We start from the raw sequence: 27,461 nt of genomic DNA, 5'->3' as shown, positions 1-27,461 counted from the left end.
AGAAGCCTAAATGTCTATATTGTGGGAAGGGGATACATCTAGAGGAGAAATGTTGGAAGAAGTATCCTTACCTTCATCCAGGAGCGAAGGATGGAGCTAAAACATTTGAGCCTTCTACCTCTACTCCAGCAGTTACCCATGAGCCAGTGTTTATTCATATTGTTGAGTTGGAGGAGCCTTCTTCAGTGGTTGCCTCGTCTATTGAGAGGCGTTGGCTGGTTGATAGTGGAGCTTCTCATCATATGACTCCACAAGGTAATTTGTTGCAGGATCTATGCCTTTCTGAGGGTTCAGTCATTGTTGGTGACATTGTTTCGGTGCCTATTTGTGGTATTGGCAATTTGCCTCTATTTCCCATCCATGTGTCGAGCTCCCTTTCACAGGCCCTTTATATTTTGGATTTGGGCTTCCCACTCCTCTCAGTTTATGGCCTTACCACGCTTGGTATCGAGTTGTCTTCATCGAGCAGGCTGTTTATATTGAGGATTCTACTATAGGGGCTGTTATCGCAACATGTTGGCAGGAGAGCGGGGTTTATAGGGTTCAATTCCCTTCTCATGTAGGGTCCTGAGACAGTTGTCTATTGGTACACCTTGGGCAAGTTGGCACTGGAAGGGGCTGAAAAGTGGTTGGAAATGCAAGAAATGTACACAAAACTTGACTAGAAGAAGAAATGCATGCTCTAGAATGAGCTGCCTCCTTTGTCAAAGCACATGACATACATGCTAGAGCTCGTAATGTCCCCATTTGACTCGGACTGAGATTCACGGGTAGGAGATGACAATGCATGACAAACATGACTATTAACACCTCTTGCTAGACCTTGGATGTGGCTGAAGGCCAAAGAAGATGTGGATTCAAGGGTAGCAGGAAGAGTGCCAATGCTGATGAAGTTTGTCGATGTAAACCGCTGATGAAGAAGCTCTTTGAGATTGTGGGAAGCCCCCTTTGAAACACTAGGCCAGACGTGTGGAAGAGATGGTGCACAAGTGGAAATGGGTGCAGCAATAGATAGCTATCGCAAAGGACCCTGCATAAGAGAAGGGGAACTGAGCTTGTAAAGCTCTTTCTCTCTTGCCAACCTGTCATGAAAATTGCTCTTGAAGTAGAATCTCAATAAACACGACCTGCTCGGTGAAGACAACCTAGGTACTAAGTCTAGTCAGGCCATAGACTAAAAGGAGTGAAAAGCCTAACCTTGGAACATATAAGACTTCCAAAATAGAGCTAGAGAAACGACCTGGAAATAACGGCAAAGTGCCAATGCCACTAATAGGCACAAAAAAAATGTCACTAACAGTAACTAAATCCTCAAATGGATCCTATACCATATCACCTCAAGGAGTCATATGGCTTGAAGCATCACTATCTATGAGCCAAGGGGATTTTGAAGACGAGTCATTCATTGAAGAAGGCTCCTCCAACTCATGGATATGAAGGAGCATGGACTCATAGATAACAAGTGGTATAGAGGTAGAGGAAAGCTCGAATGATGCAATTCCATCCTTCGCTCCTAAATGAAGGGGAGGGTACTTCTTCCAACACTTCTCAGGTTGTGTCCCCTTTAAGAGTGTGGGCATCGAGGGTTCTTTGAATTTGTGTTAGAGCCTCAAGAATACTCCTGTCTCTCCTTCTTGGGCTTGGCCTAAGTTTTCTCCTTCTTCTTCCCCTCTCTTGTACTTGCATTAAAAGCTTTCGTGGAGCTAGATCCAGTGGCTACCTCTTTTTGATACTCATCATGCTCCAAGACAAGTGGGGCAAGCTCCTTCCATCATAGAAGAGTCTCATGGGTTGTCGATGTAAGATGGCTGGTGTAGAAGACATTGTATTTCGAAGAGGACAGCCGAGTCAAAAGAATCATGGCCATATCTTTTGAAGAGATGATCTTGCTGAGGGAAGAAAGCTCATCCCTCATATCCTCCAATCTGTTGATGTGATCCTTCATGGAAGGAGAGTCACAAATAGTAAGTATTTGCAATTTCTTCTCAAGAGTAATCCAGTGGGCAAAATTATTTTGATGGTACAAAGAAGCAAGCTTTGTCCACACTTTCATTGCCTGCTACAACCTGTGCACATGTACTAGGACAGAACCATGTAAACTCATAGAGGAAAGATCAAGCTCTAGAATTGAGCCGATCCCATAGGGCCGCACGATCCATCGTTGATCATGTGAGAGTGCGCAATGGAAGAAGGAACTCGAAACACACAGGAAGAGAGAGAGACAATATGCAAGAGAAGAAGAAAAGAAACTTGCACTGAACAAGGACCAAATGCTGAATACAGCAGGAGGACTGATCAGTCCCTACATGCAGCCCATAGCGTCAATGAGGGCACCAAATCTGGCTGATGATGACGGTAGCACTGAAGACGGAGGAAGATGACGGAGTTGGAGTGTGCACCTGCCAAGGAAGGAGGGAAGATGATAATCTAACAAACTGCCGAGTGGGAAATGGCTATAAACAGCCAAAAATCCCAAAAACTAGCCGGCCTGAAATGCGGGGCCAAACTAGCATTTAATGCTGGAAAAAAGCCAAAAATGCTCATAAAAATACCGGAAAGGGTGGACAATGTTCGGCAGGTGAGGTAGGCTGAAGAATGCAGAAACTACCCAAGAAATGCACATAAAATTCTGACTAGAGGAGAAAATGCTGGAGAGCGTGACCCAAGTTGTACTCTCATGAGCAACTTAATAAGCAAGACTTGTTCTTGTACTTTTGATCTCTTCTCTCCCTCTTGTGCACATCTCAATGTTGCTTCACTTTGATTTTCCACATTGTATTAGAGCCATCTCTGATCTCCTCAGCTTCCTTTAGCATCACCCATCACTAAGTGCACGTGAGCCTCCATCTTCTTCATCTTATCCCTTGACCTCCATAGCCATAGCCTAACCCCCTGACCTTGGTGGACTTGGTGCAAGCAAAGGAGGCCATATCAGCTCTTGATTTCTTCTAGAGACTTCATAGCCAGCTTAGGGCGCTTCAGCATGGGGCATCAAACACTGATATTGGGCAACAATGAAGGTGGCATTGCTGAAAAACGCAGAACTGGTGCAATTTGGACAGTGTGAGACTTTGCGCTACAGTACGGGTAGTAGAGGGCACAACCCCTTGAGCCACCATAGGGCTTTGTTAGCCTTCCAATTAGGCTATCTCCATCTAAGAGGGTTTGGCAAAATTCTTTCCTTGCTGCTCACATAGAGCAAAATCATAATTGTGGTTTTTGTGGCAACCATAGCCACAAGCTTGAAAGCTTGACTTTCTTGCTTTTTTCTCTTTATTGTTATCATTAACAGTGATTTTAATCATTGATACACTTCATACAGAGCCCATTGCATGTTTGGAGCCCTCTGCTAAGCTTCATTGATGAGGTCGAGTGCATTGAGGCGGACTATTCCGGTTATGGTCAAGCATTACACTAAGCTTGCAACTAGTGTTTGTTAACACTAATACTAAAGTGTTTTGTCATATTTTTAATTGTTGATATTCTCTAATCAACAAGCTTAAATCAGTAAACCACTTCTAGTAAGGTTCTTCCATTTTTGTAATATTTGTGTGTCCACTTATAAGTGCAAAAATACTTGCCCGCCTTGTCTAAAACATCTTGTATTAAACTTGCTTGCATTGAGCTATTCCTAGCTTATTGTAAAGGATTAGACATTGCCACTTGCACTTAGCAAGGAGTAAGACCTTCCTATGGCCTCAACCATAGTGACAGGAAACGGCCGGAACGGCCCCCCGGCACATGGAATCGCCATTCCCGGCACGTATCCGTCGTAGACCACGTTTTCAATTGATGGAACGTTTCTTGTCCCGTTTCAGACAGGGAACGTAGCAGGGACCTTGTCTGAAATGGGATAGGGAACGCCACGTGGCACAACTTACCTGCAGCCGGCCGCCTGCTGATCCCGCTCGGACAATCTGCAACCGCGTCCTGCTCCCGCTCCAGATCGCCTACGCCCGCTCTAGTTCGCCTGCGCCCAGTTCGCTTGCGCCCGCTCCAGTTCGCCTGCGCCCTGTTCGCCGGCTCCCAGTTCGCTTGCTCCCGCCTGTGCTCAGTTCGCCTGCATCCTGCTCCCAGCCGCCTTCTTTCTCTTCCTTCTTGTTCTTTATTCTCTTCCTTCTCTTCCTTCTCTTCCTTTTTCTTCTTTCTCTTCTTTCTCTTCTTTCTTCTCCCACCTCCAACCTCTTCCTTCTCTTCCTTCTTCTTCTTTCTCTTCCTTCTCTTCCTTCTCTTCTTCCTTCTACCTTCTCTTCACTTCTCCCTTCTCTTCTTCCTTCTTCCTTGAACCTTCTCCCTTCTCTTCCTTCTTTAGTCTTCCTTCTAAGTTCTTCTCCAAGTTCCAAGTTCTCCTCTTTTCTTCTTCTTCTCCCTTCTCTCCTTTTCCCTTCTCTCTCGACTCTTGAGTGAGTCTTGACTCTTGAGCCTTCTCCCTTCTCTCGAGCCTTCAATTTTAGCCTTCAATTTTTCCTTCTCTCGACTCTTGAGCCTTCAATTTTCAGCATGAAATCATAAATGGCTTCATCTTCCCGCCCCACTCGTCGGGTTGGTGGTTGAGGAAGAAGGTCCGATGATTGGTTATGGTGGGAAGAAGTAAATGCTGACCGCCCTTTGAGTGGTGGAGGATCTCGACCATGCACTTGCAAGCTTTGCCCATACAAGCGAACTAGTGGAGCAAACAAGGTAATCCATTGAGCCGAGTATTTGTAATTCAAATTTTTATTGATTTTAAATTTTCAAATTTACTTAAATATTAGAATATGGAATACCAATTGCCACTTGTTCCATTTTAATATTTATGCATAATTAGGTCCGAGCTCATCTCCTATATGAGCCAAATTCAGAGGTACAATTTTGTCCGAATGTGACCTTGGAGAAGCAAAGGGAGCTTCGTGACCGTGTAGCAGGTCAACAAGCTTATCTTGCATCTAGACCACGACGTGTTGCAGTTGACCCTACAACTTTTGTGACACCATCCCCATCAGATGTATCCAGAGCAGGGTTAGTATCGGGAAGTACTATCTCCACACCTATTGCAGGCATTGCATCGGCCATGGCATCAACAATGCCACATGTTGCACATAGACAAAGCACACTTGATGCTAGTTGGGATCCCAAGAAGAAGGAAGAGGTGGATACATCAGTGGCATGCTTTTTTTATCATGACCACATTCAATTTCGTGCAGCCAAGTCAGAGTATTTTAAATTGATGTGCAAGAAGATTGGTGAGTATGGGCCTTCGTATGTACCTCCATCATCAAAGACCTTACGCACCACTTTGTTCGACAAGGAAAAGCGCCTTGTTGAGGAAGCAACAGTGACTAGAAAGAGCATGTGGGCTAAAAATGGAGTTTCCTTGATTGCTGATGGTTGGAGTGATACATGCAAGCGATCCATTCATGGTATGGTTGCTTATTCTCGTGGGAAAATGTATTTCATATCTTCATATGATGCATCGGGGATAGGAAAGTCAGCGGATGTACTTGCAGCAGAGTGGGTTACAGGTGTTGAGCTTATTGGCCTAGAGCATATTGTGGGATTTGTTGCAGATGGAGAGCCCGCAAATAGGGCAGCAGGTGCTATTATTCAGGGATATTATCTGCATATCACAGTTTCATATTGTATGGCTCATTGCTTGAACAACCTACTAAAGGATATTGGTAACCTGTCATGGATTGCACCTGTCATAGAGCAAGGAGCTCAAATGGTTAGCTTTGTTTTGAATCACCAGTTTCTTCGCCATCACTTCTCTTTGCGGTCGAAGAAGACACTTTTAAAATACTCTGATACCAGATTGGCCTTTAACTTCTTGATGCTAGGCAGGCTAAGAGAATGTAGTGGTGCCTTGAGGCAGTTATTTCTTACTGATGAGTTTACCTCATCAACATTGGCAAATACTCCTAGAGGTATCTTATGCTTGGAGAAAGCAAATAACTCCACTTTTTGGGATGATGTAAAGCGGATAGATGCTATGGTATCACCTATTCTACATTTATTGAGGATTATGGATGCTATGCAACCTTGCATTGGCAAGGTATATGAGGCTATGGATAGACTGAATGAAAAGTTGCAAGAGTTGGTACCAAATGATGAGGTGTATGAGGAGATACACCATTTAGTTGTGACGAGGTGGAACTCCTATAGCTCACCCATGCATGCAGCTGCATCTGTTGTGGATTTTGAGTTCCAGGGTAAGGGTCAGGAGAATGACACTGAGGTTATGGATGCATGGAGACTTATACTGTCTCATCTAGTGCCTGATCATGGCACTAGACGAAAGATTAGAGATCAGCTTTTATGTTATAGGACCTTTCGGGGTTCTTTTGGTTGTGGGGATGCACAGGAGGATCGCTGTAAGATTGGGGCAGCTTTGTGGTGGGAGGACTATGGTTCGGATGGTTCTGAGTTGCAGCAACTAGCCATCCGTTTTTTGAGTCAGTTAGTTAACTCCTCTTGTTTGGAGCAATTGTGGAGTACATATGCTCACATTGCTTCAAAGAAGAGGAACCGTCTTGATGTGGAGAGGGCAAACGATCTAGTATTCGTTAGTGCTAATTTGAGGATGTTATGTAACAGTATGACAACAAAGCTTGATCCATTCACAGAGTGAGAGATGCAGCAAGAAGAGGAGACACATGCTGATGTTGAGGGAGATGCAGCAATTCATGGTACACATGATGATGAGATTGGCACTTCAGGAGTGGCTAGAGTAGCCTCAAATCATGATCATGATCTTTGATTTAGTTTACTTATCATGAGTCTCATGATACATGACACATTTACATTATATATGATATTATGATCATTGATGACAGTGTGACACTTGGGCTGCTGACAGTTGTGCCATGCCGATATTATATTTGTACTTGAGTCTTGCAGTCTTGCAGTTGATCTTTGGGCTATTTTGGCATGCCACATTTTGCTTCAGTCTAGAGATTAGACTTTATATTTATAGTTTTTTTTGGGGCAATGAGCATGTTCTTTCAAAGATTAGACTTCAATTTCATATTTGTAATCTTTTAAGTTTTTTGGCAATGGTACCATAGGCATGTTCTTTTAGCTTAGACTTTAAAGTAAAGTTCATTGTTCATTGTTTTATCATTTTTGGCATATGTATTATGGATTTTATTATTTATAATTGAATAGCTTACCTCTTGAGCCTTGTAAGTTGCAATTCAATTTCTAATGAGTAGTTTTAGAATGATGCATGATATCTTAAAGTTAAAATTTAAAATGATTTGTCCTTGTGGATTATATACCTTGGTTTTAAGTTTTAACACTCCAGAGTCCACATGGATTATGAGTGAAATATTAAAATTTTTTCATGAATTTTAATTTTTTAAATGCCGTTTCCATTCCCACGTCCCCGTTTCCTAGGTTTGGCGTTCCCATCCCCGTTCCCATCCCCGTTCACATCCCCGTTCCCCGTTCGCGTTCCGCATTTCATGTTTCTATGGCCTCAACCTATACTGACATTCGTCTACAAATCCGGAAATCTAACGGAAATGACTTCCATCCATGGCAAGTACTTATCAAATACAAGATGATGGAAAGGGGTTATTGGCCTCTCATCATGGGGACTAGACCTGTTAATCCTTCCAACCCAAATGATGTGGAAGATGATCAACGAGCTTAGGCTATCGTCATGCTTCACCTTGATGAATCTTTAATACATCATGTAGATCAATGCTCTACTGCTAAGGCCAAATGGGATGAGTTGGAAAAACTCTATGGTATCTGTGGAAAAAATTCATAAACTTTTCTTAAAATTGAAATTTTCAGCCTAGAATATAATGAAGGGGAGGATCTTGGAAAATTTATCTCCTATATGAAGGGGCTTATGGCCCAATTTGCTTCCATACAAGCACCGGTAGCAAAACTTGATGCTATTGCTATCCTTTTGAAGGTTGTCAAAAAGGTTTTTCCTACTCATGTAACAACATTAACAAACATCCCAAATCCTAGCTTGGAAGTTACCATCCAATCATGCTTGGATGAAGAGAAGAGGAACCATAAGGAGGACACTTCATCATCTACTTTCAGTGAGCAAGTGTTAGTTCACACAGTTTCCACAAAGTGTTATTTCTGTCATAAAAAAGGGTATATTGTAAGTAATTATTGGAAGAAGTACCAAAAAAAAAAGAAATGCAATAAATGCAAAAAGATAGGGCATATTACCAGTAAGTGTCCCAGAGTTTCAGAACCACCTAAGGAATTGGAGGCTAACTTTTCCTCCCAATCAACTGAAGATCAACTCTTTTTAGTCTTGTAAACTCTCTACCTATAACCATCTTTGTAGCCTGATTTATAAAGGCATCTCATTGTGGATTAAGGGGGGACATCCTGTCATGCTTTGTAATCCAATGCCACTTGGCATTGAGGGGGGGTGTTGAGGGTGTAAGCATGTGAATCCTCCTTATGCTGGAGGGGATAAGGGTAGGTGAGTGTGAATGGTCTTGAGGGGAAGGGAAAACCCTAAACCTAGCCATCTGGAGCTATATAAACAGCTCATGGGTCTACATCAACTGATGAGTGAGATTCTGATTTTCCACAGGATCCTCCATGGGATGTGGAATAGAGGGAGTAACAAACTCCCAAAGGTTGAAGGCGTCAAGTATACATTCCACCTTACACGACCAAAGTGAATAATTTGATCCAACAAAACGGTCTTCTTTGGGAAGAGAAGGAAGAACAGGCACTTGTATTGATGGTGCCATCATAGGCATTCGACGGTGAGAAGGATGGGCCTTGTGGGAGACATGGAGAGAGGGAAGAGGAGAGGACTGCTATGATCTGCGTGACTTGTTAGGAGAGGGTTCCGGTTCCAGAACGGGGTTGGGACCTCCCATCTTCACGATGATCACACCGCCTTTTAGAGGAGTGATGAGAGATCTCATCATTAAAGTCATCAAAGCTATTGAACTGGTGTGATAAGACATTTTCAATACTTGCAAACACCCACAAAAATCTGTGTTTTGCTGTAAATCCGAATGGTGGAAATCAGCTACACATCTACAATGGAAGGATTGTAGATGGTTTGCCTAGGTTGTATGGAGCAGCAGAATGCAGAAAATCTGTGTTTCCAGCAAGGGGCAGATGGCTGAAAATCTACTTTTTCAGCCTAGGGGTGTTAGAGATTGACATTCCCTGGACAGGCAGGTGCATATCTTAGCAGTTTCCAGCAGTTGCATCAGGCAGCCCACGTGGCAGGAGCTGATGTCAACAGGCGACAGGACACTAGCAAGCCAGACAGCTGCAGCAGGTTGGACTGCAGGTCGAATAGTTTTTGTCTAGTCGGCTGCCGACCTGCATTATTTGATGTATTATTTGTGGCCTATTTATTGGCTCCAATTTCCACACTCCTGTGAAGTTGTGCTCTCAGTTTTCAGGCTGCAAATGCTGGAGACTGCCCTTGAGGTTCATGGAGTGTGAGATCTTTGAGGTGGAGACTTACACAGACATTCTCTTTGCACCCATGTGTATATTTGCATCCTTATACAGCATCCTTCACTACAGATTTTTTGCATTTCATTGTCTTTGTCTCTCTCTCTCTTCTCTCTTTGTTCACTCTGTCTTGGTCGTACGCTTTTGCACTGCTTCACTCTAACAAAGGAGTCTCCTCTCAAAGGGGTAACTTTTTGAACTCACTTCGGTGATGATACCATGTGAGAGTGTGCAATGGAAGAGAACCATGAACATGGAGAGGAGAGAGGGAGACACCGCAAGAGATGAAGAAAGAAATCTGCACTAACTGAAAATAATGCTCAATACAAAGGAGAGGACTAATCAGTCTCTGCATGCAGCCTGAGCTGTTAGTAAAGTTACCAGATTAGGCTGAAATGATGACAGTAGCATCGACGTTGATAGTGACAGCGACTGTGATAGTGACGGAGACAGAGATTATCCAGCCTCCTGTCCATGCTGGAGACGGAGAAGACTGCAGAAAACAATGGAGCACCTGACAAGGAACAGAAGAAGATGAATGTGCCAAGTGAGGAGGGTCAGCTATAAATAGCTGAATGTCTCTAAATCTGGCTGACCTGTCCAAATGGCCTCTAAATCTGACTGACCTGCTGAAAATAGCCCGGGACTGCAATAAATGCAGACCGATTGTGTAAAAAAATCTGGAAAATGATGACATGGCATCCTAGGCAATCTAGAGGCAAATAGGCACTGGTAGGGGTTGAAAACTTATTGGAAATGCAAGAAATGCACACAAAACTCGACTAGAAGAAGAAATGCATGCTCTGGAATGAGCTGCCTCCTCCATCAAAGCACATGGCACACGTGTTAGATCTCCTAATGTCCTTGTCTGAGGCTCACAGGCAGGAGATGACAGTGGACAAACACGACTGCTAACATGATCATGAAAGCCAGTTCCAAGATTTGAATTGCCACACTATGTTGATGCATGTAGAAAGCCTCCCTCAAGATCCACCACATTGCATGAATGTATAGTAGGCATCAACATGCTCGGATTGTTGCCCTCTCACAATCATCCCTCTTTGGCCTAGGGATATGTGAGGAGCATCACTCCACTACTAGAGAATAGGGATGTCCTTGCTCTATGCAAAGTCATGCATCGGAGGAGAACAGATGTCGTGGTAGAGGAGATCAAGGAATGCCGGAACCCTTGGAGGCAAAAGTGCTAGGCACTATTTTAGCCCATCCATGCTGGAGGAGGAAAGGGCTTCCTTCCTTGATACAAAACCACTCTTTGAGTTAGTTGGAGGGATCAAGAGTCGATGGAGCAGCCATTTGTCTAGGAGTGGAGGAGAACTAACTAGGGCACCAAAGAACATGGCAACCCTCTTAAGATTGGTCACCACCATCGATTGGTTAGCACGATCACCATCAAAGAAGCATGACATCATCTCATCTAGATAGCATACAGATGGGAGCCACCAAAGTCACTAGAAATGAAGCATGCTGAAAACAACCATCCTTCGAAGAAGGCTCGAAGTGCACCAAGGATGTGGAATCACAAAGATTGGAACATGATGAAGTAGTAGATGAAGAACTTGCAGCTGCTAACCAATGACAAAGCATCCTCCAAGCTTAAAAAGAAAGCCTTAGAAGAGAGAGGTTAGACTATGATGAATAAATCTCAAGCCAATTAGATAAAAAGTCTGAACGAAGATCGGTGATATACAAGATGATGATAGACAATAGATCGGTGCTTTATATGAATGTATTGATGCTTAGCATTGGTCTATACACTTGAATATGTTATAGGATGCTCTTGAGTTTTTATTTGAGCTCGGTGACACTCGCATTGGTTGTGGTTACTATCTTGGATGCTACAATAGTTAAGGGCTTGAATATTACATTGGGTTTTGCTTCCAAATTATGGTTCTTGTATCTTGGATACTAAGGTGTCATGTCTTTGATGTTTGAGCTTTTCTTGCTTAGTTGGCATTCGGCTTTTGCTTTAGTGGGAGCGTTTTGGAGCTACTTGACACTTCTTGGCTATGTATTGAGCTTTGTTACTCTTGCTTAGTCGGTTGTGCATTTGACAGTTCTCTTTTATTCTTTGTGAGACCTACTACATGCATGATGTCTATGCCTACTGGATGTATGATTTATTGACACATTGAGGTGTGATAGACCTTGGTACCAATTGTATACATCTTCATTGCTAGTTTCTTCTACATATTCCGGTTGTTTCCTTGGATATTTCTGGTAGTGGGAGCTTGGTCTTTGGTTGATTTGCCCATACTTGGTTTTGGATTTATTGCTGTATTTATTTCAGCATGCTGTAATTGCAGCTTTCAGCATTGTTTATGAGAGAGAATACTTTGTCTTGACAGCTCATTGGTTGCAGTTAGGGGATAGTGGTGGTTAGGATACACGAGTCGTGGGATACACTGACTTTGATTATGCAGGACATGCAGACAGTAGGAAGTCCTCCTCTAGCTATGTCTTCATCTTTAACTGGAGGGGTTGTTTCTTGGATGCCCAGGGTGGAGAAATACATGGCCCTATCTACTATAGAGGCAGAGTATGTTACAGCCCCACTGAGGCTTGCAATGAGGCTTTTTGGTCAGGTTGTCTGGTGGTAGACCTTGGCATTACTTATATGGTCCCTACACTGCATTTGGATTCAATGAGTGCAATTCAGTTGGCCAAGAATCCGGTCTTCCATGCGAAGACGAAGCACATTGAGGTGCCTTAGCACTTTATATGAGAGGTCATTGAGAATAAGTCCATTGAGCTTGTCAAGATCTCAGCTGACCAAAATCTTACAAATTTGCTCACTAAAAGCCTCTCAATGGAGCGTTTTGCCTTCCTTAGGAAGTTGATGGGGCGTTAGATGAGATGACATCTTTTCTCATCTTATTGTACTTATGTACATTTGTACTTTGTCACTTTTTTCTTGTTTTCTCCTCACTAGGGACACATTCACCTTTAAGTGGAAGGTTGTTGGGGATAAAGGCGCTTGTGCCTAACCGGCCGCGTATTAGTTACATTGATAGTACCCATATACCCGAACAGTACACTACAAGTGGTGGATATCTATCACTATCACTTCATTATTTATTTTTTTAGTGACATTAGAATAAAGGGAAGGCCGGTCACACATTGTGATTGTTGGAGTTCCCACATTGTGTGTGCCTCTCTCTTGCTCTTGCTCCTTCCACCATGGCTTTTGCTTTCAATCCATGCTTTCACTTTAGGGCTCACTTTCTTTACATCGTCACCTTGGGCATTTATTATTTAAGGGGATGGAAATGTTTATCAGTATTTTTTGCCTATTTACTATAAATATTTTGATTCTTGTGATTAATCTTTATGGTAGGTAGACCTATAGTTCGTATAAGAAGTCTGGCATTATGTGCATAGGTGAGTTTCTTGCTTTTGCTCATTCTGATATTTGTGAACCTATGTCTTTAAGTTGTTAGGTGGCGTGAAGTATTTCGTTACTTTCATTGATGATTGCTCACATAAGATGTGGGCATATCCCATATAATAAAAATCGAAAGTATTGGTTTCATTTCAGCATTGGCTTGCTTTTGTTGAGAACCAATTTGGGTATAGGTTGAAATGCTTATGATCTGACAATGGGGGAGAGTATGTATCTAAAGCCTTTGAGTAGTTTTGTGATGAGATAGACATTAAGCATCAATTGAGCGCTCCATATACCCCACCCTAGAATGGTATGGTTGAGCCCATGGATAGGATGATTCATGAGAGGGTTTGTAGTATGCTTAGCCAAGCAGGCTTACCACAACGTGTTTGGGTTGAGGCAGTTAATACCACTGTACGTTTGATCAATCGATCCCTATGCACTGCTCTTGACTATTAGGTTACTGAGGAGGTATGGTTTGGAGAATCTTCATCATATGCTCATTTGTGTGTCTTTGGTTGTGAGACTTTTTGCCATATTCCTAATGATAAGTGTAATAAATTGAATCCTAAGTTTGTGAAATGTATCTTTTTTGGTTATGGGGATGCAAGTGAGATGGACTATAGTCAAAATCATACATGGAATATGGTTCCTTTGCTTAGTGGAAAGCGTGCTTTGCCATGCAAGAGGGTGTATAAGTATAAGGCCAGATTGGTTACTAAGGGTTTTAAGTAGGGGTATGGCGTTAACTTCGTTGAGGTCTTCTCTCCTGTAATCAAGATGACTATTGTACACTTGGAATTGGCTTTAGTCATGTAGCTAGATCTAGACCTCTATCAGATGGATGTTAAGACGGCTTTTTTACATGGGGACTTGTATAATGAGATTTATATGTAGTAACCTAAGGGCTTTGAGGAATAAGGCAGGGAACACCTAGTGTGTAAGTTGAGAAAGAGCCCTTATGGCCTTAAGCTGACACCTTGAAAATGTTACCACAAGCTTGACGGTTTCATGCATTCATAGGGATATACCCGCAGTGATATGAATCAATGTTTATATACGAAGAAGGCTTATAATGGCAACCTTATGATTTTGGTACTCTATGTGGACTATATATTGATTGTTGGGAGTGCTCACGATGAGCTGGATGCCTTGAAAAGTTAGCTCAAAGATGAAAGATATGGGACATGTCTCACATATTCTTGGGATACGTATAAGGCGCGATTACCTTAAGGGACTCCTTTACTCATCATAGGAGTACATTCAGAAGGTTCTTGAGTGGTTTCATATATAGGATGTTAAGCCTATTGGCTGTCCTTTATCTTCTCATGTGAAGGTTAGTCAAGCCGATTGTCCGTAGTGTGATGAGCAGAAGGCCAAGATGGCCAAGATTCCTTATGCATCTATAGTGGATAGTTTGATGTATGCTATGATAGCCACTTGTCCTGACGACATAGCATTTGTAGTGGGTGTTGTGGCATGCTATATGGCTACACCTTGTAGATGGCATTGGGATGCCGTGAAGAGTATTATGAAGTATCTTAAGGACACTATAGATATGTGTATATGTTATGGTGGCTAGGATACAAGAGTCATAGGGTACACTGACTTTGATTATGCAGGATATGTATGTAGTAGGAAATCCACCTTTGGCTATGTTTTCACTTTTGCTAGAGGTGTTGTTTCTTGGATATAAAGGGTGCAGAAATGCATGGCCCTATCTACTACATAGATAGAGTATGTTGTATCTATTGAGGCTTGCAAGGAGCCTCTTTGGTTAGGTCATCTAGTGGCGAACCTTGGTATTAGTAATATGGTCCCTAGATTGCATTTGGATTCTACAAGTGCCATTCAGTTGTCTAAGAATTGTTGAGTGCACGGCTATCGGAAGTGTGAAGATTTGCAGCAAGGGAAGTGTGCAGGTGAGTGAGAGCGAGAGTGACAGAGAGAGTACGAGCTGATTTGAGTGTACCAACAATGTGTTGGTACACAAAGAAAAGAATGTATTTGTACTTAGGGCTCGTAAGGGTGCATTCACATGTACAACATAATAATACACGTGTACAATATACAGAGGTGGATAAAGGACCTTTACATCCCAACAACCTCCCACTTAAACCGAGATCCTTTGCAAATTTGCTCAACCATATAGCTTTAGTAGCTGATATGTATTCAGCTTCAGTAGTACTCAGTGCCACGATGTTCTGCAACCTGGAGCACCAAGAAACGGCCCTGCCAGTAATTGTAAAGACATATCCGCTAGTGGACTTGCGAGTGTTCAAGTCATCTACCATGTTTGCATCACAATAACCTTGCAGACTAAGTGCACCTTGCCCCTAGCAAATACACTTTCTTTGTATACCCTTTAGATATCGAAGAATAACACTTGAGAGCCTCCCAATGTGGTTTGCTAGGATTTGACATAAACTTGCTGACAATTCCCACTGCATGAGCAATGTCTGGACGAGTAGCGACCATAGCATACATAAGAGAGCCACAAGCTGATGCATAAGGGACTCCCTTCATAACATTGGCTTCCATGTCATGTTTTGGGCTGCTGGCTTTACTAAGCTTAAGATATGGAGGTAAGGGCACCCCAAGAGGCTTAGCTTCAGCCATGTTAAATCTGTTGAGTATCTTTTCCATGTACTTCTCTTGAGATAAGAACATCAATTTCTGCGTTCTATCCTTGCGAATCCTCATGCCTAATATATGCTCTACATTCCCCAAATCTTTCATGGAGAAAGCTGATTTCAGCTGATCTTTGAGAGCATCCAAGCTAGTCTTTCTTTTCCCAGTTAGCAACATATCATCTACATACAAAACAAGTATGATGGGGTTGCCATCTGTATCCTTTTTCATGTACAAACAATGATTTGCATGGCTGCGTGTAAACCTATGAGAGAGTATAAAAGTGTCAAAATTTTTGTACCACTGCCGTAGTGCTTGCTTCAACCCATACAAGCTGCATTTTAGTTTACACACCAACTGCTCTTTTTTAGAAACTACAAATCCCTTGGGTTGTTTCATGTAGATCTCCTCATCAATGTCACCATGTAGAAAAGTTGTTTTCACATCCATTTGATATAGCTCTAAATCCAATACAATAGTGAGAGCAAAAAGCATATGTAGAGTAGTCATCTTCACAACAGGTGAGAAGACCTCTTGGAAGTCAATCCCTTCCTTTTGTGCATACCCTTTGGCAACCAGTCTTGCCTTGTACTTGGGTTTCCCATCAACTATCTTTACTTTGTAAACCCATTTGTTTGGAAGAGGCTTTCTTCCTTTGGGCAACGACACAAGATCCCAAGTATCATTAGCATACAGAGATTTAATCTCTTTCTGCATAGCTAGCTCCCACTTATTGCTGAATTTGCATGACTTGGCCTCTTTATATGTAAGAGGCTCACCCTCATCTGTAAGCATCACATAGTGCAAAGAGGGGTCATACCTATGTGGCTGCCTTCTTAAGTGTGTAGACCTATATACCCAATGATTTACATTCTCAGGAATTGGGTCTACATCTGGAGACATGTTATTTTCAGCATTTATTGGCTGCTGTAAGCCATTTTCAGCATGCTATTTATGCTGTACAGCACCTTCATTTTCATTTCCAACACTTGCATTTTCATAATCAGCAAGTCTATCTTGCTGTCCATGACCTCCTTGTACTTCTATTTGCTGTCCATCATCATCTGGCTAAAAAATAACGTGTTGATTATTAGTTTCAGCCTGTGGTACAGCATCATGAGGCTCATCATTTGAAGTAATAGATGGCTGCAAATTCTGAAATTTGACATTTTTCACGTCTTCATCAGAGGCTAAAGTATTTTTCAGCAACGTTTCCTCATTAAACACAACATTACGGCTGCAAACAATTTTCTTGGATTGTGGTAACCACACTCTATGGCCAAATTTACCCTCATCACCATAGCCCATGAAAATGCCTTTGGTGGATTTCTGTCAAGTTTACTCCTTAGCTCATCTCTAACATGCACAAAAGCATCACAACCGAATATCCGTAAATGGTCATATGAGGCCAATTTGCCAGACCAAACCTCCTCAGGGATGCCATTATTTAAGGACATGTTTGGGGAGCGGTTGCAAATATCAACCGCGGATTTAAGTGCCTCTCCCCAAAATCCATGAGGGAGATTAGCAACGGACAGCATGCACCACACTCTCTCACATAAAGTCCTATTGTATCTTTCAGCCACACCATTTGAAGAAGGACTGTAAGGAGCTGTAAGCTTCCTCTTGATTCCATGCAAGTCATAAAAAGACTTAAACTCAGTAGATGTGAACTCACCCCCATTATTAGTTCTCAAGCATTTGAGCTTTCTACCTATCTGAGTGGTCACAAATGCATGAAAAGTTTTAAAAACAGCAAACACTTCACTTTTCTTTTTCAACAGATAAACCCAACAATCATCAATAAAAGAGACAAAATATGCAGCACCACCCAACGATTTCACGGGCATACTATATACGTGAGAATGCACTAAGTCCAAGACATTGGACTTACAGGAGACACAAGAGTAAAATGAAAATTTCATTTGCTTTTCAAATTGATAGTCATTACAAAAATCAAGTTTATAGCCTTTTCCATCAACCCTCTTCAAAGAGGTAAGGACATCAAGTCCTTTCTGGCTCATATGACCTAATCTCTTGTGCCACAACTCCAAACGACAGCCAATTTCAGCAACTGCAAGAAATTTGCCATTCAAAGCTTTAGAGTGCAAACAATACATAGTGCCCTTCTTGGTTCCTTTTGCAATCAGCATGAAACCCTTTTTCAATTTCCACAAACCACCACCAAACAGTGTAGTGTAACCATGCAAGTCAAGCTGACCAACATATAGTAAACTCTTTTTGATGCCAAGCACATATATGACATCTTTCAACACAAGCTCTTGTCCATTATCCAAAGACAAGTGTATAGTGCCTATCCCATCAATGCTGCAAGCATGGTTATTTCCAAGATATACTTTTCCATAACTGTCTGCATTGAACATAGCAAAACACTCCAAGCAAGGAGTTACATGGAAAGAGGCACCGGAGTCTACAATCCAAGTCTGATTGACACCATCATCAACTGACAAAAGTGCATCAATCACATCAGCCCTTACACCATCATATGAGAGATTGGGGTTATTATTGAGAGAAACTACCAAGGTCTCCCAGGAATCAGGTAGTGTCATGATCAGATCGTTCTCAACTTATCATCAAAATCCAAATTAGCATCCTGGAGCTAATTTAAAATACTAGTAAATGCACTCAAGTGCTTAGCTCTGCAGGCTTGGACTCATCCAGTCACATATTTACCAACTTGCGCATTAAATGCACGTGATTAACAGATGTGGTGATCTCATAGGTAGTTTTCAACTTCTCCCATTTTGCATGATCAGTATCTAAGCCCTTAATGTCTTTCAAAATGTTATCAGTGACACCCGTATTTATATAAGCCACAGCCTTTTTGTTGACTTTTGCCCAATTCGCATCAGACATTTGTGCGGGTTTATCTTCCTGCAAAGCATCCTGACAATCCTTTAAGAACAAGATGCCCTGCATATGGTCTTTCCAAAGGTCAAAACCATGACCATCAAACCGTTTGATTTCCATCAAACTCTTAATGTCAGAATTGGAAGAAGTTGCAGCCATTTTTATCACAAACATAAGTGTAAATGCATTGAACTGCAAGAGCACAAGCTAAACTAGCAAATACATTGTTGTTCTTGCCCAACTAGCAATAAACCTCTACTTAAAAAAAAAAAAACATTAACCAGCCACCACACGGCAAATATTGCAGAAATTTATCAAAATCTGCACAAAAGCCCAAATTTCTAGGTCCAACAATGCGTAAATGTCAACCAATTTGACCCAGCTGAGCAAAAAGCCCCAATTTTTCTAGGTCCAGTGTTAAGAAATTTTACTCGAATGAGCGAAATTCCAACAAATTTGGCAAAATCCCCAATTTAACTGAGATCAACATGCACAATATCTGCAATTTCTGACAGAAATATCACTACCAAGCATAAATAGCATCAAATCTGGGAAAAGCCCCAAACTCCCAGGTCCAGATTTCCATAGATTTGTATTTTGCGCTTACATGTGCAAACACCCAGAAGAGCAAGAAATAAGAAAGATTGAAAATTTTTTGATTTATCAAAAAAAAGGGGGGGGGGGGGGGGGCGTTGACCTGCCTGTCTTGTCAGCCCGTCATGTGCGTCTTCTCTCACCTGCGCGCTGGTCATTGCGAGCACCACTAAGCTTCCGCGTGCTCCGGTTTCTTGTCGCTGGTCCTGGTCGCGAGTAGATCCAGTCATGTTTGTCGCCCGCCATGCAGTTCCTAGTGACCGCCATGCTGACCTGGAGCCCGCATGTCTGAACGGTTGTTGCGGTGCTTGTCACGTCTGCCTGTTTTGTCTGTAGCTTGGTTGGGAGCTGGTCCAGCTGGTCCGACTGCTACCTATAGGTTGCTTGCTCGGGAAGCGTGCACAATGTGTGCTCTGATACCGATTGTTGAGTGCGTGGCTAGTAGAAGCGTGAAGATTTGCAGCTGGTCCAGCTGGTCCGACTGCTACCTATAGGTTGCTTGCTCGGGAAGCGTGCACAATGTGTGCTCTGATACCGATTGTTGAGTGCGTGGCTAGTAGAAGTGTGAAGATTTGCAGCAGGGGAAGTGTGCATGTGAGTTAGAGTGAGAGTGACAGAGAGTACGAGCTGATTTGGGTGTACCAAAAATGTGTTGGTACACAAATAATAAAATGTATTTATACTTAGGGCCCGTAAGGGTGCATTCACATGTACAACATAATAATACACGTGTACAATACACTGAGGTGGATAAAGGACCTTTACATGCCAACAAGAATTCTGTTTTCCATCCGAAGACAAAAGTACTTTGAGGTGCATTACCACTCTATTAGAGAGGTCGTTAAGGACACGCCGATCGAGCTTGTCAAGATCTCAATTGACCAAAATCCTATAGATCTACTTACTAAAAGTCTCTCACTGGAGTGCTTTGCCTTTCTTAGGAAGATGATGAGTGTTGGATGAGATGTCGTCTTTTCTCATCTTGTTATACTTTGTCATTTTTTTCTTATTGTCTCCTCATTAGAGGCACATTGGCCTTTAAGTGGGATGTTCTTGGGGGTAAAGGCACGTGTGCCTACGCTACCCGTGTGGCGGGCGCCCATCATTGTCACTTTATTGTTTATTCTTTTAGTGACTAAAAGAATAAGGGAGGCCGGTCACACATTGTGACTGTTAGAGTTGCCACATCTTGTGTCTCTCTCTCTTGCTCTCTTGCTCCTTTCTTCTTAGCTCGTCTCTCTCATTGCTTTTACTTGCTTGTGCTTCCACTTGGGCTCCACTTTTCACTCTTCGTGCCGGTGCTTATACTTTGTCTTTTCACGCTTCCATTCATTTGCAAATTCTCACACATCAGCCCCTTCACACCTCTTTTTGGCATCCTAGCCTCTCCTCCAAATCGTGCGTTGTCTCTAGGTTACTGTATCTGCTGATTACAGTCCCCAATCACTGCTGCATTCCCGCATCCTTGGAGAGCATCCCCTGGCCAGCTTCTAGAGACAATGGCTGTTGGACAGCCTTCCGGTCCATTGAGTTTCCTGATTGTAGCTCATTCATTCATAGTATGAGTTTGTTCTTTGAGTTATGGGTTTCTTCTTCTTCACTCTCAATCCTATTGTCTGAGTTCATTAAGTAGCTGTGAGTTGTTGTACATAATGTGTTCTCTCTACAAACCCTAGAGTTTCCTCACATGCTCATGGGCCATGTAAAATCAGAGCAGATGTTGGCAGTAGCAATTAACAAAGAGCTGAAAGGACATGCTTGACTGGCACCAAGACTCAAGTTCCTCTGACCTCATACATCACATCCATAGGATGAGAGAATACCAACTAAAATGTTACGCTCTTTGACTTGGAACATGACTAGATGGTCGTGCCAACAAAGAAGGAAAAATAGCTATCTCTGAAGGGCTAAAAGTAAAAGTAAAGCTTTTCCAGCTTAAGGTTAATGGATTAGGACTTTACAAGCAAACAAATTACCTATATATGGCCATTGTGTTTGCTAATACAGTGTCTATGTGTATTGAAACTCCAACTCTCTAAAGGCTTTTTTTTTTCTCTTCAAATCTTTTACATTGTTTAGGTGCAAACTTGAAACTTCTTGTATTACAGCTGTTGCAAGCCATGGGACGTCTACAAGCACAGTTTCAAAGGCTCAAAAGGATGTGCTTGAAGCATTATCTACCATTATAGATCCTGATTTTGGGATGGACATTGTCTCATGTGGTTTTGTGAAAGATTTGAACATTCAAGAAACAACTGGCCTGGTGTGTATAACGTCCCTGGTTCAAGATAATGCTAGCACTTCTCATGTACCTTTAAATCAACCAGGATGCATTTGTGATCTTCCTTGGATGGACAGGTTTCATTCAGATTAGAGCTGACGACTCCTGCTTGTCCAGTAAAAGACATTGTAAGATGTGTTTGTATCTATTGAAAGGCTGTTAGTAGCCCCAATGTATTTCCAGCATAGTATCAATGTAGTCTGATTCTTATCTTCATGATTTGCTTCTTTTAAAACATATAGTTCGAGAAACAGGCAAAAGAGAGCGTAGCAGCCATATCATGGGTGAAAGAAGTCTCAGTCACAATGTCTTTTCAACCTGCAAAGCCTATAGTTGCTGACAATGTTCCACGCTGCTTACAGAATGTTTCTAACATAATTGCTGTATCAAGCTGTAAGGTATGCCATGAATGGAGTGATGGATTAGGTGTTCCTCAGCTTTGCAAAAAACAGCTGCTTATTGATGATCCCATTGTTGGGTCGAATGTAAAGCTAGTGAAAATCAGTGCAGTAAGGTCATGCATAATTTTTCTTCCCATTGATGAAGATTGCAACATTTTATGACAGGGTGGAGTTGGCAAATCAACTGTTGCTGTCAACCTTGCTTACTCTCTTGCAGGAATGGGCGCACGAGTTGGCATTTTTGATGCAGATGTTTATGGACCAAGTCTTCCAACCATGGTCTCTCCTGAGCTTCGTGTGCTGCAAATGGCAAGTGCATTCAACTTAAAGTCTTACTTAGACTGCTACCAAAGGACCCTCATCTTGGTCAATGCGACTCTTAGTAAAATAAGAGAATGTAGTAGGTGTTTGGTCACATCTTAAAGTAGTTAGTTTGATCAAGAAAGTGGACTCTGAATAATGTGTATCAGCCCGTCCCCCCAGATGCATGCCTTTGGTTGGTCCTATTCAAGGGCTAATAAACATGTTACAAGCTGACATTACGCTATAGATACTACAATTTTGATGGTCAGTTTGTTCATGTAGTGCCATCGAGGCCAATGTTGGATATAAGGACGTGCTTTTGTTACACATTGCCTTGTTTGAGTGGAGGTACTCAATATTCTCTTTCAATATTGCGGCTTTTGAAATTTGGTTTTGTATACAACGGGGAGGTCTTAGTGAATTCTAGAAGGGACTCTTGTGACTGTAGCTTGTAAATCCTTGGCCCAAGCATTTGATTTGGTAGTGGATGGCACCGACCTTGTTTAATCTTACATGGGGCTTGTTTGTAGAGTCAAAGCTAAGAAACGTACCACTTTGAGTCTGAACGTTTTCATACACTGGGTTGGAGGAGTGAAGCGATGTGTGTGCATGAGCCGTAAATTGTGTGGGAAACCTTCAAAGTCGATATTCTAAAACTTGAAGTGAAAGAAAAATTCCTTTGGTGATGGAAGATAAGGTAGGAAGGTATTCGAGGGCATGTGGTAAAGAAAACTCCGCCAAGACATTTCTTGCATACCAGGGGGGCAACAAGAGGGAGGGCATTCTAATGCTTTTAACAAGCCTCTTTTGACCTATGGTCCCAATAGAGTTGTACCCTTAGGTGGGTTTGGTCAATCGGCCTATGGTTCAGCAGTCCAACACCAAACTTACTACAATTTGAGGTGAATGCTACTAGGGCTAATTAGAATGAGTTTGTTCTTGCTTTTGATGGCAAGGGACATGCAATCTCTCTTTTGTAAATAAATACTTGAGCACAGAAGATAACCACAAGTGTACAATAAAACACAAAGTGATAGCAGTAGAACGCAAAGGTGAAGAGTAACTGAGAGACAATGAAGAATGCATAAATGCTCGATGAAGTAAACACACCATGCAAGAATGAATACAAGACCATGGAACTCATGTGTCCCAGAAAGGATCGGGGTAGAGGTGAGCTGAAGAGCGTGCCGTATTTTGATCTAGAATCGCAACAGGCAGCCACCCTACATATATTCAGCTGCCGTAAATGACTGAAAAACAGCAGTCTAGGCTGCACTGTCCCAAAAATGCAGGGCCAAAATTAAAGAAGACTGGTGTGATGAAATTGGCAGCAGCAGTGCAGCGGCCAACAGCTTTTGGAGGCAGTGTCTGATCAGGGTGGCAGCTGCTGGCAACAAACACAGGCTGTAGATGACTAGGTGGCTCTGTTAATGTCAGCTGGGGTATGGCAGGACTGAGCAGTAAACACAGCCCTGGCAGCAGTTGCCTCACAGTAGACAGCTCTGGAATGATCAGTACAGGTTGTGCGCAGCAAAACGTGGTGGCAATGGAGGGTTGAAGCATGTGCGTGGCTGATGACAGCACCACAAGCTTAGATATCACTTCACGAGGGGATTGCAACTGCCCACCTTGTATAATAGCTGAATCCAGCCATTAACCTGGAAAACCATGTACAAAAGTGCAGGTCAAGGTTACGGACAGCCACCCCCACATATGCTCCTTAGACCACTTAAGCAACTCAGCAAAAATGTGTATCGTGTTGGATGCCTTCCCATTCACCATTGTCTGGAACTCAATTCCCATATCATCAGTGGAAGAGAGCTCATTGGGTTGCCCCATGTCAATATTGCAGAGTTTGGGTGTGTATTCAATTGTGTGACGTAAGAGAGCATATTTTCATCACTAAATTCCCCGAAATATTTTTCCTTATTTTTTGCACACCCCTCCATGCCTTTTTGGAAATTTTTTATGTGATAACTTCTTGGCCACGATGTAGTGCCTCTGCTTCCTTTGAGAAAGAAAGGATGAAAGATGTATTTATGTCTCCAAATAGCCAAATTAGTCTATGAGGCAAAGAAATGAGCACATATAACCATGTTGTCTAGACTTGAGAACAATAATGAAAATGAAAAATGACTAACTATGATGATTGCAATTATAGCTACCATCATGCACAAAATGACCTCTTGATGATCCTTTAGTTGGCTTGTACGAGCCTACCCTGATTAATATGACTCTCTAGAGGCAATGTACCCTCCTTAAGGCAATAATATCTGTCATGGGGTGGTCCAAGACATGGAGTCCATTGAAGGGAGGTATTCGTCTCTAATAGCTAGTGATGATGGCCTAAATCCCATCAAAGGTTGTTGGGGGTAAAGGTGCCTCTGCCTAGCCGCCCATGTATTATTACACTGACAGTACCCACGCGTCCACACTGCTGGCAGCGGGCGCTCATCAGTGTCCCTTCATTCTTTATTCTTTCAGTGACATTTGAATAAAGGGAAGGTTGGTCACACATTGTGACTGTTGGAGTTCCCACATTTGAAGTTTCTCTCTCTCTCTCTCTCTCTCTCTCTCTCTCTCTCTCGCTCTTGCTCCTTCCACCATAGCTCTTGCTCCCACTCGTGCTTCCACTTTAGGGCTCACCTCCCTTCAACTAGTATCAAAGCCTTCTTCTTCGCGAGCTCATCCAGCACACTCTCAGCTTCCATTCAAATATCTACAACATTCATCTCTTTGCTGGCAACCATGGCCACTCCGTTCGAGCTTCCTATCGGTTGCATTCTTCTTGGACACTCTTTGAGCCTTCTCGAGCAAGTCTTGGAGTAGCCCCCCCCATAGCCCACCTTGTTGGTGCAACATCACGTTGGGTGGAGCAGGCCTTTTTTAAGTAGCAGCTTATGTTTTTCATCTCCTACAGCATATCTTCTTCATTGGGTAGCTATAAAGCACTTATACATTTGGTTTTGATGCTTTGCATTGATCCTTCCACTCTTGTCATTCGATTTGAACGTTAAGCTTTAGTTTTGGACTGCTATAATAGTCCACAGATTGTCATAAAATAGGGCAATGCTTATCTTTGATATCTACACTTGTTGCCATCGGTTGGATGATGCCTGGTTATGCTCGGTTGATGCTTATGTATTTGGGGATGCTATGTCATTGCTTGGAGTTGATTTTGGACTGATTTAACCACTTTATTTACTCTGTTTTGGTGGAGGTTTGGTGGTTGGAAATACAAGGCAATGCCTTGTTTGATACTTCTATGGTAAGTTTTGTTGGTCTTATGATACCCTTCTATGCTAGGGTGATATCTGTATGTACGGGAATGCTATGCTTGTATTATGGGTTGGATTTGGAGCTGATTTTGGTACTGAAATAGCTTGGTTTGACAGTGTATTCATTGCTGTATACAGCAGGGCTGAACCTCTTTTAACAGGGATTTTATATGCCTATTGCTCCTGGCTATGATTTGGGTGTTCTATATGCACTATTGATGTGTACCATTGATGCTAGTACAATGGTATATCATATGCCCATGATTTGAGGTGGCTTTGAGCTTGATTTGAGGACTGATTTACTCAATTTTGATAGTGAATTTACTGCTGTAATAACTAGGGCTGAAGCCTATCTGGTCAAAGTATCCTCTACCTATTTCTTGTGGGTGATTCATTTGACTGTACGGATGCTTTGTTTTGGTTCTAGAATGCATTTGAGCAGTGATTAAGCTCTGTTTTGGTCTATACTAATTGGCATTGGACTATAGTTGGCATTCTTTGTGATAGTTTATGCCTATTGTCTATGTTTTATCTAGGCTTCTTGCTTTGATGCTTATGTCATGCTACTTGGAATGTCTATGTTTGACCGATATTTGGGGCTTCATCTCTGATTGTATTTGAGCATTTTGGAGATCTTGGACACTCTATTCGGTTGCTAGGTACTCCACTTTGGAAGCTTCAATGCTTTATGCTTTACGGGCTTGAGCTAACTTGGGATTTATGCTCCGGATGTATCCTACTTGGATGTCGGATGTCTAATGATATGTACTTGATGTATTTGAGTAGTGCTTGCTTCATCTACATTTGACTTTCCTTCCAGTGGGAGTTTTTGGCCTATTTGGATGTACTTAGAGCTTTGACTTTGCAGTTAATAGATCGTGGGACATTGACATGTGTTTGCTCTCTCTGTGTTTCATGTATGCAGTTCATGCTTAGTGGGCTGATCTGACACTACTCTTGGGCAGGCACCTATCTCTGTCATGGTGTTGTCAGTTATGTATGTATCTTGAATGGCTTTGTATTGAGCTTTACTGACACTGCTCTATCAGTTGTGCCTATGCTTGGTCTCTTTTGTTACCTGGAAATTTGTTACATGCATGACTTTTATGTCTATGAGATGTATCTTATCTGTCACCCTACTTGGTTGATAGTTCTTGGTGCCCATTGCCCTTTTTTACTCACTACTAGATGTATTTGCTTCTTGGCACTTGCAGTTGGTTTGGTGTCAGTAATAGCTCCGCTTTTGGCTTCTTTTACCTACTGCTGTGTTTTATTACAGCAAGCTGTAAATTGCAGACTGTGAGCATTTACTAAGGGAAATCATTGCTGTTTGACACCCTTTTGGTCATATTTGGTGGACAGCTGGTCATTTTAGTAGTTTCTCTTATTTTCAGCTTGTTTTGGCAGTGGTTTTGGCCTGTTTACTGCTAATTACAGCAGCCTGTTTTCTGCATAGTTTGCCTCTGTTTGACTCATTATGGTTTGTCATCTCAAAGATACGGCTTTGTTTAACATTGCCGAGTTGGATGGCACCAACTATGGCTACTGAAGTCTTAAATTTGGCAGGTCTTGGTGCAGAAATTGCTGATTAAGCCACTAAGAAACAAGGGTATTAAACTCGAGAACATGGATGATGATGACTCGACTGATTTAGATGCACTATGCAAGTCCACTATCATTTTATCACTCTCTAAAGAGGTCCACAATAATGCCGTTGAAGATGAAGATTAGAGTGCAGGGAATCTATGGGAAAAGATTCATGAACTTTATGCAAAGGAAAGCCTTGTTTTGCAGTTGTATTGGCTTAAATAGTTGATGGATCTTTGCATGGAGGGGACCCCATTGTTTGCTCACTTTAGCCAGCTTTATTGTATCATGAAGAATTTGCTTCAACAAGGTATTGAGTTTCAGAATAATTTGTATCCTTTGTGTCTGCTTGGCACTCTACCCGAGTCTTAAGATGTATTTCGCACTGCGATCTGTACCAACAAACTTAATGGACTGAAATTGAAAGATGTAGAGAGTGCTCTTTTGATTGAAGAAATTTAACATGAAAAACAATGATGCTTTCTGCAGTCACATGATTTATCCGTTGAAGGTGGTAGAAGTGGCAAGAAAAATAATGATCGTCATGGGAAAGACTCTTAGAAGTCCGGGTCTAAGTCACATGGATGTAAGTCTGATATTTCATGTCATTATTGTGGGAAAGCAAGACACACCCGGCCACAGTGCCATGAGATGCGCAATGACAAGCGCAA

At 42.2% G+C, this 27,461-nt stretch overlaps 1 protein-coding gene across 1 annotated transcript in view; it reads left to right on the top strand.

The window, feature by feature from the left end:
* HCF101 (ATP binding protein) overlaps positions 1–27,461 on the top strand; it is a 68,579-nt gene that overhangs the window by 6,509 nt on the left and 34,609 nt on the right. The window contains exons 3-6 of the mRNA XM_087681379.1: positions 21,049–21,203; positions 21,299–21,349; positions 21,464–21,619; positions 21,788–21,931. Coding sequence (XP_087537505.1) covers positions 21,049–21,203; positions 21,299–21,349; positions 21,464–21,619; positions 21,788–21,931 — 506 coding nt within the window. The remainder of the gene's footprint in view (positions 1–21,048; positions 21,204–21,298; positions 21,350–21,463; positions 21,620–21,787; positions 21,932–27,461) is intronic.

Source organism: Lygodium microphyllum, chromosome 7 (genome assembly GCF_053477565.2).
Source record: "Lygodium microphyllum isolate KBCC chromosome 7, Lygodium_microphyllum_v1.1.10, whole genome shotgun sequence".
Taxonomy (NCBI): domain Eukaryota; kingdom Viridiplantae; phylum Streptophyta; class Polypodiopsida; order Schizaeales; family Lygodiaceae; genus Lygodium; species Lygodium microphyllum.
Note: the sequence above shows the minus strand (reverse complement) of the source record. Positions and strands in the feature narration are given on the sequence as shown.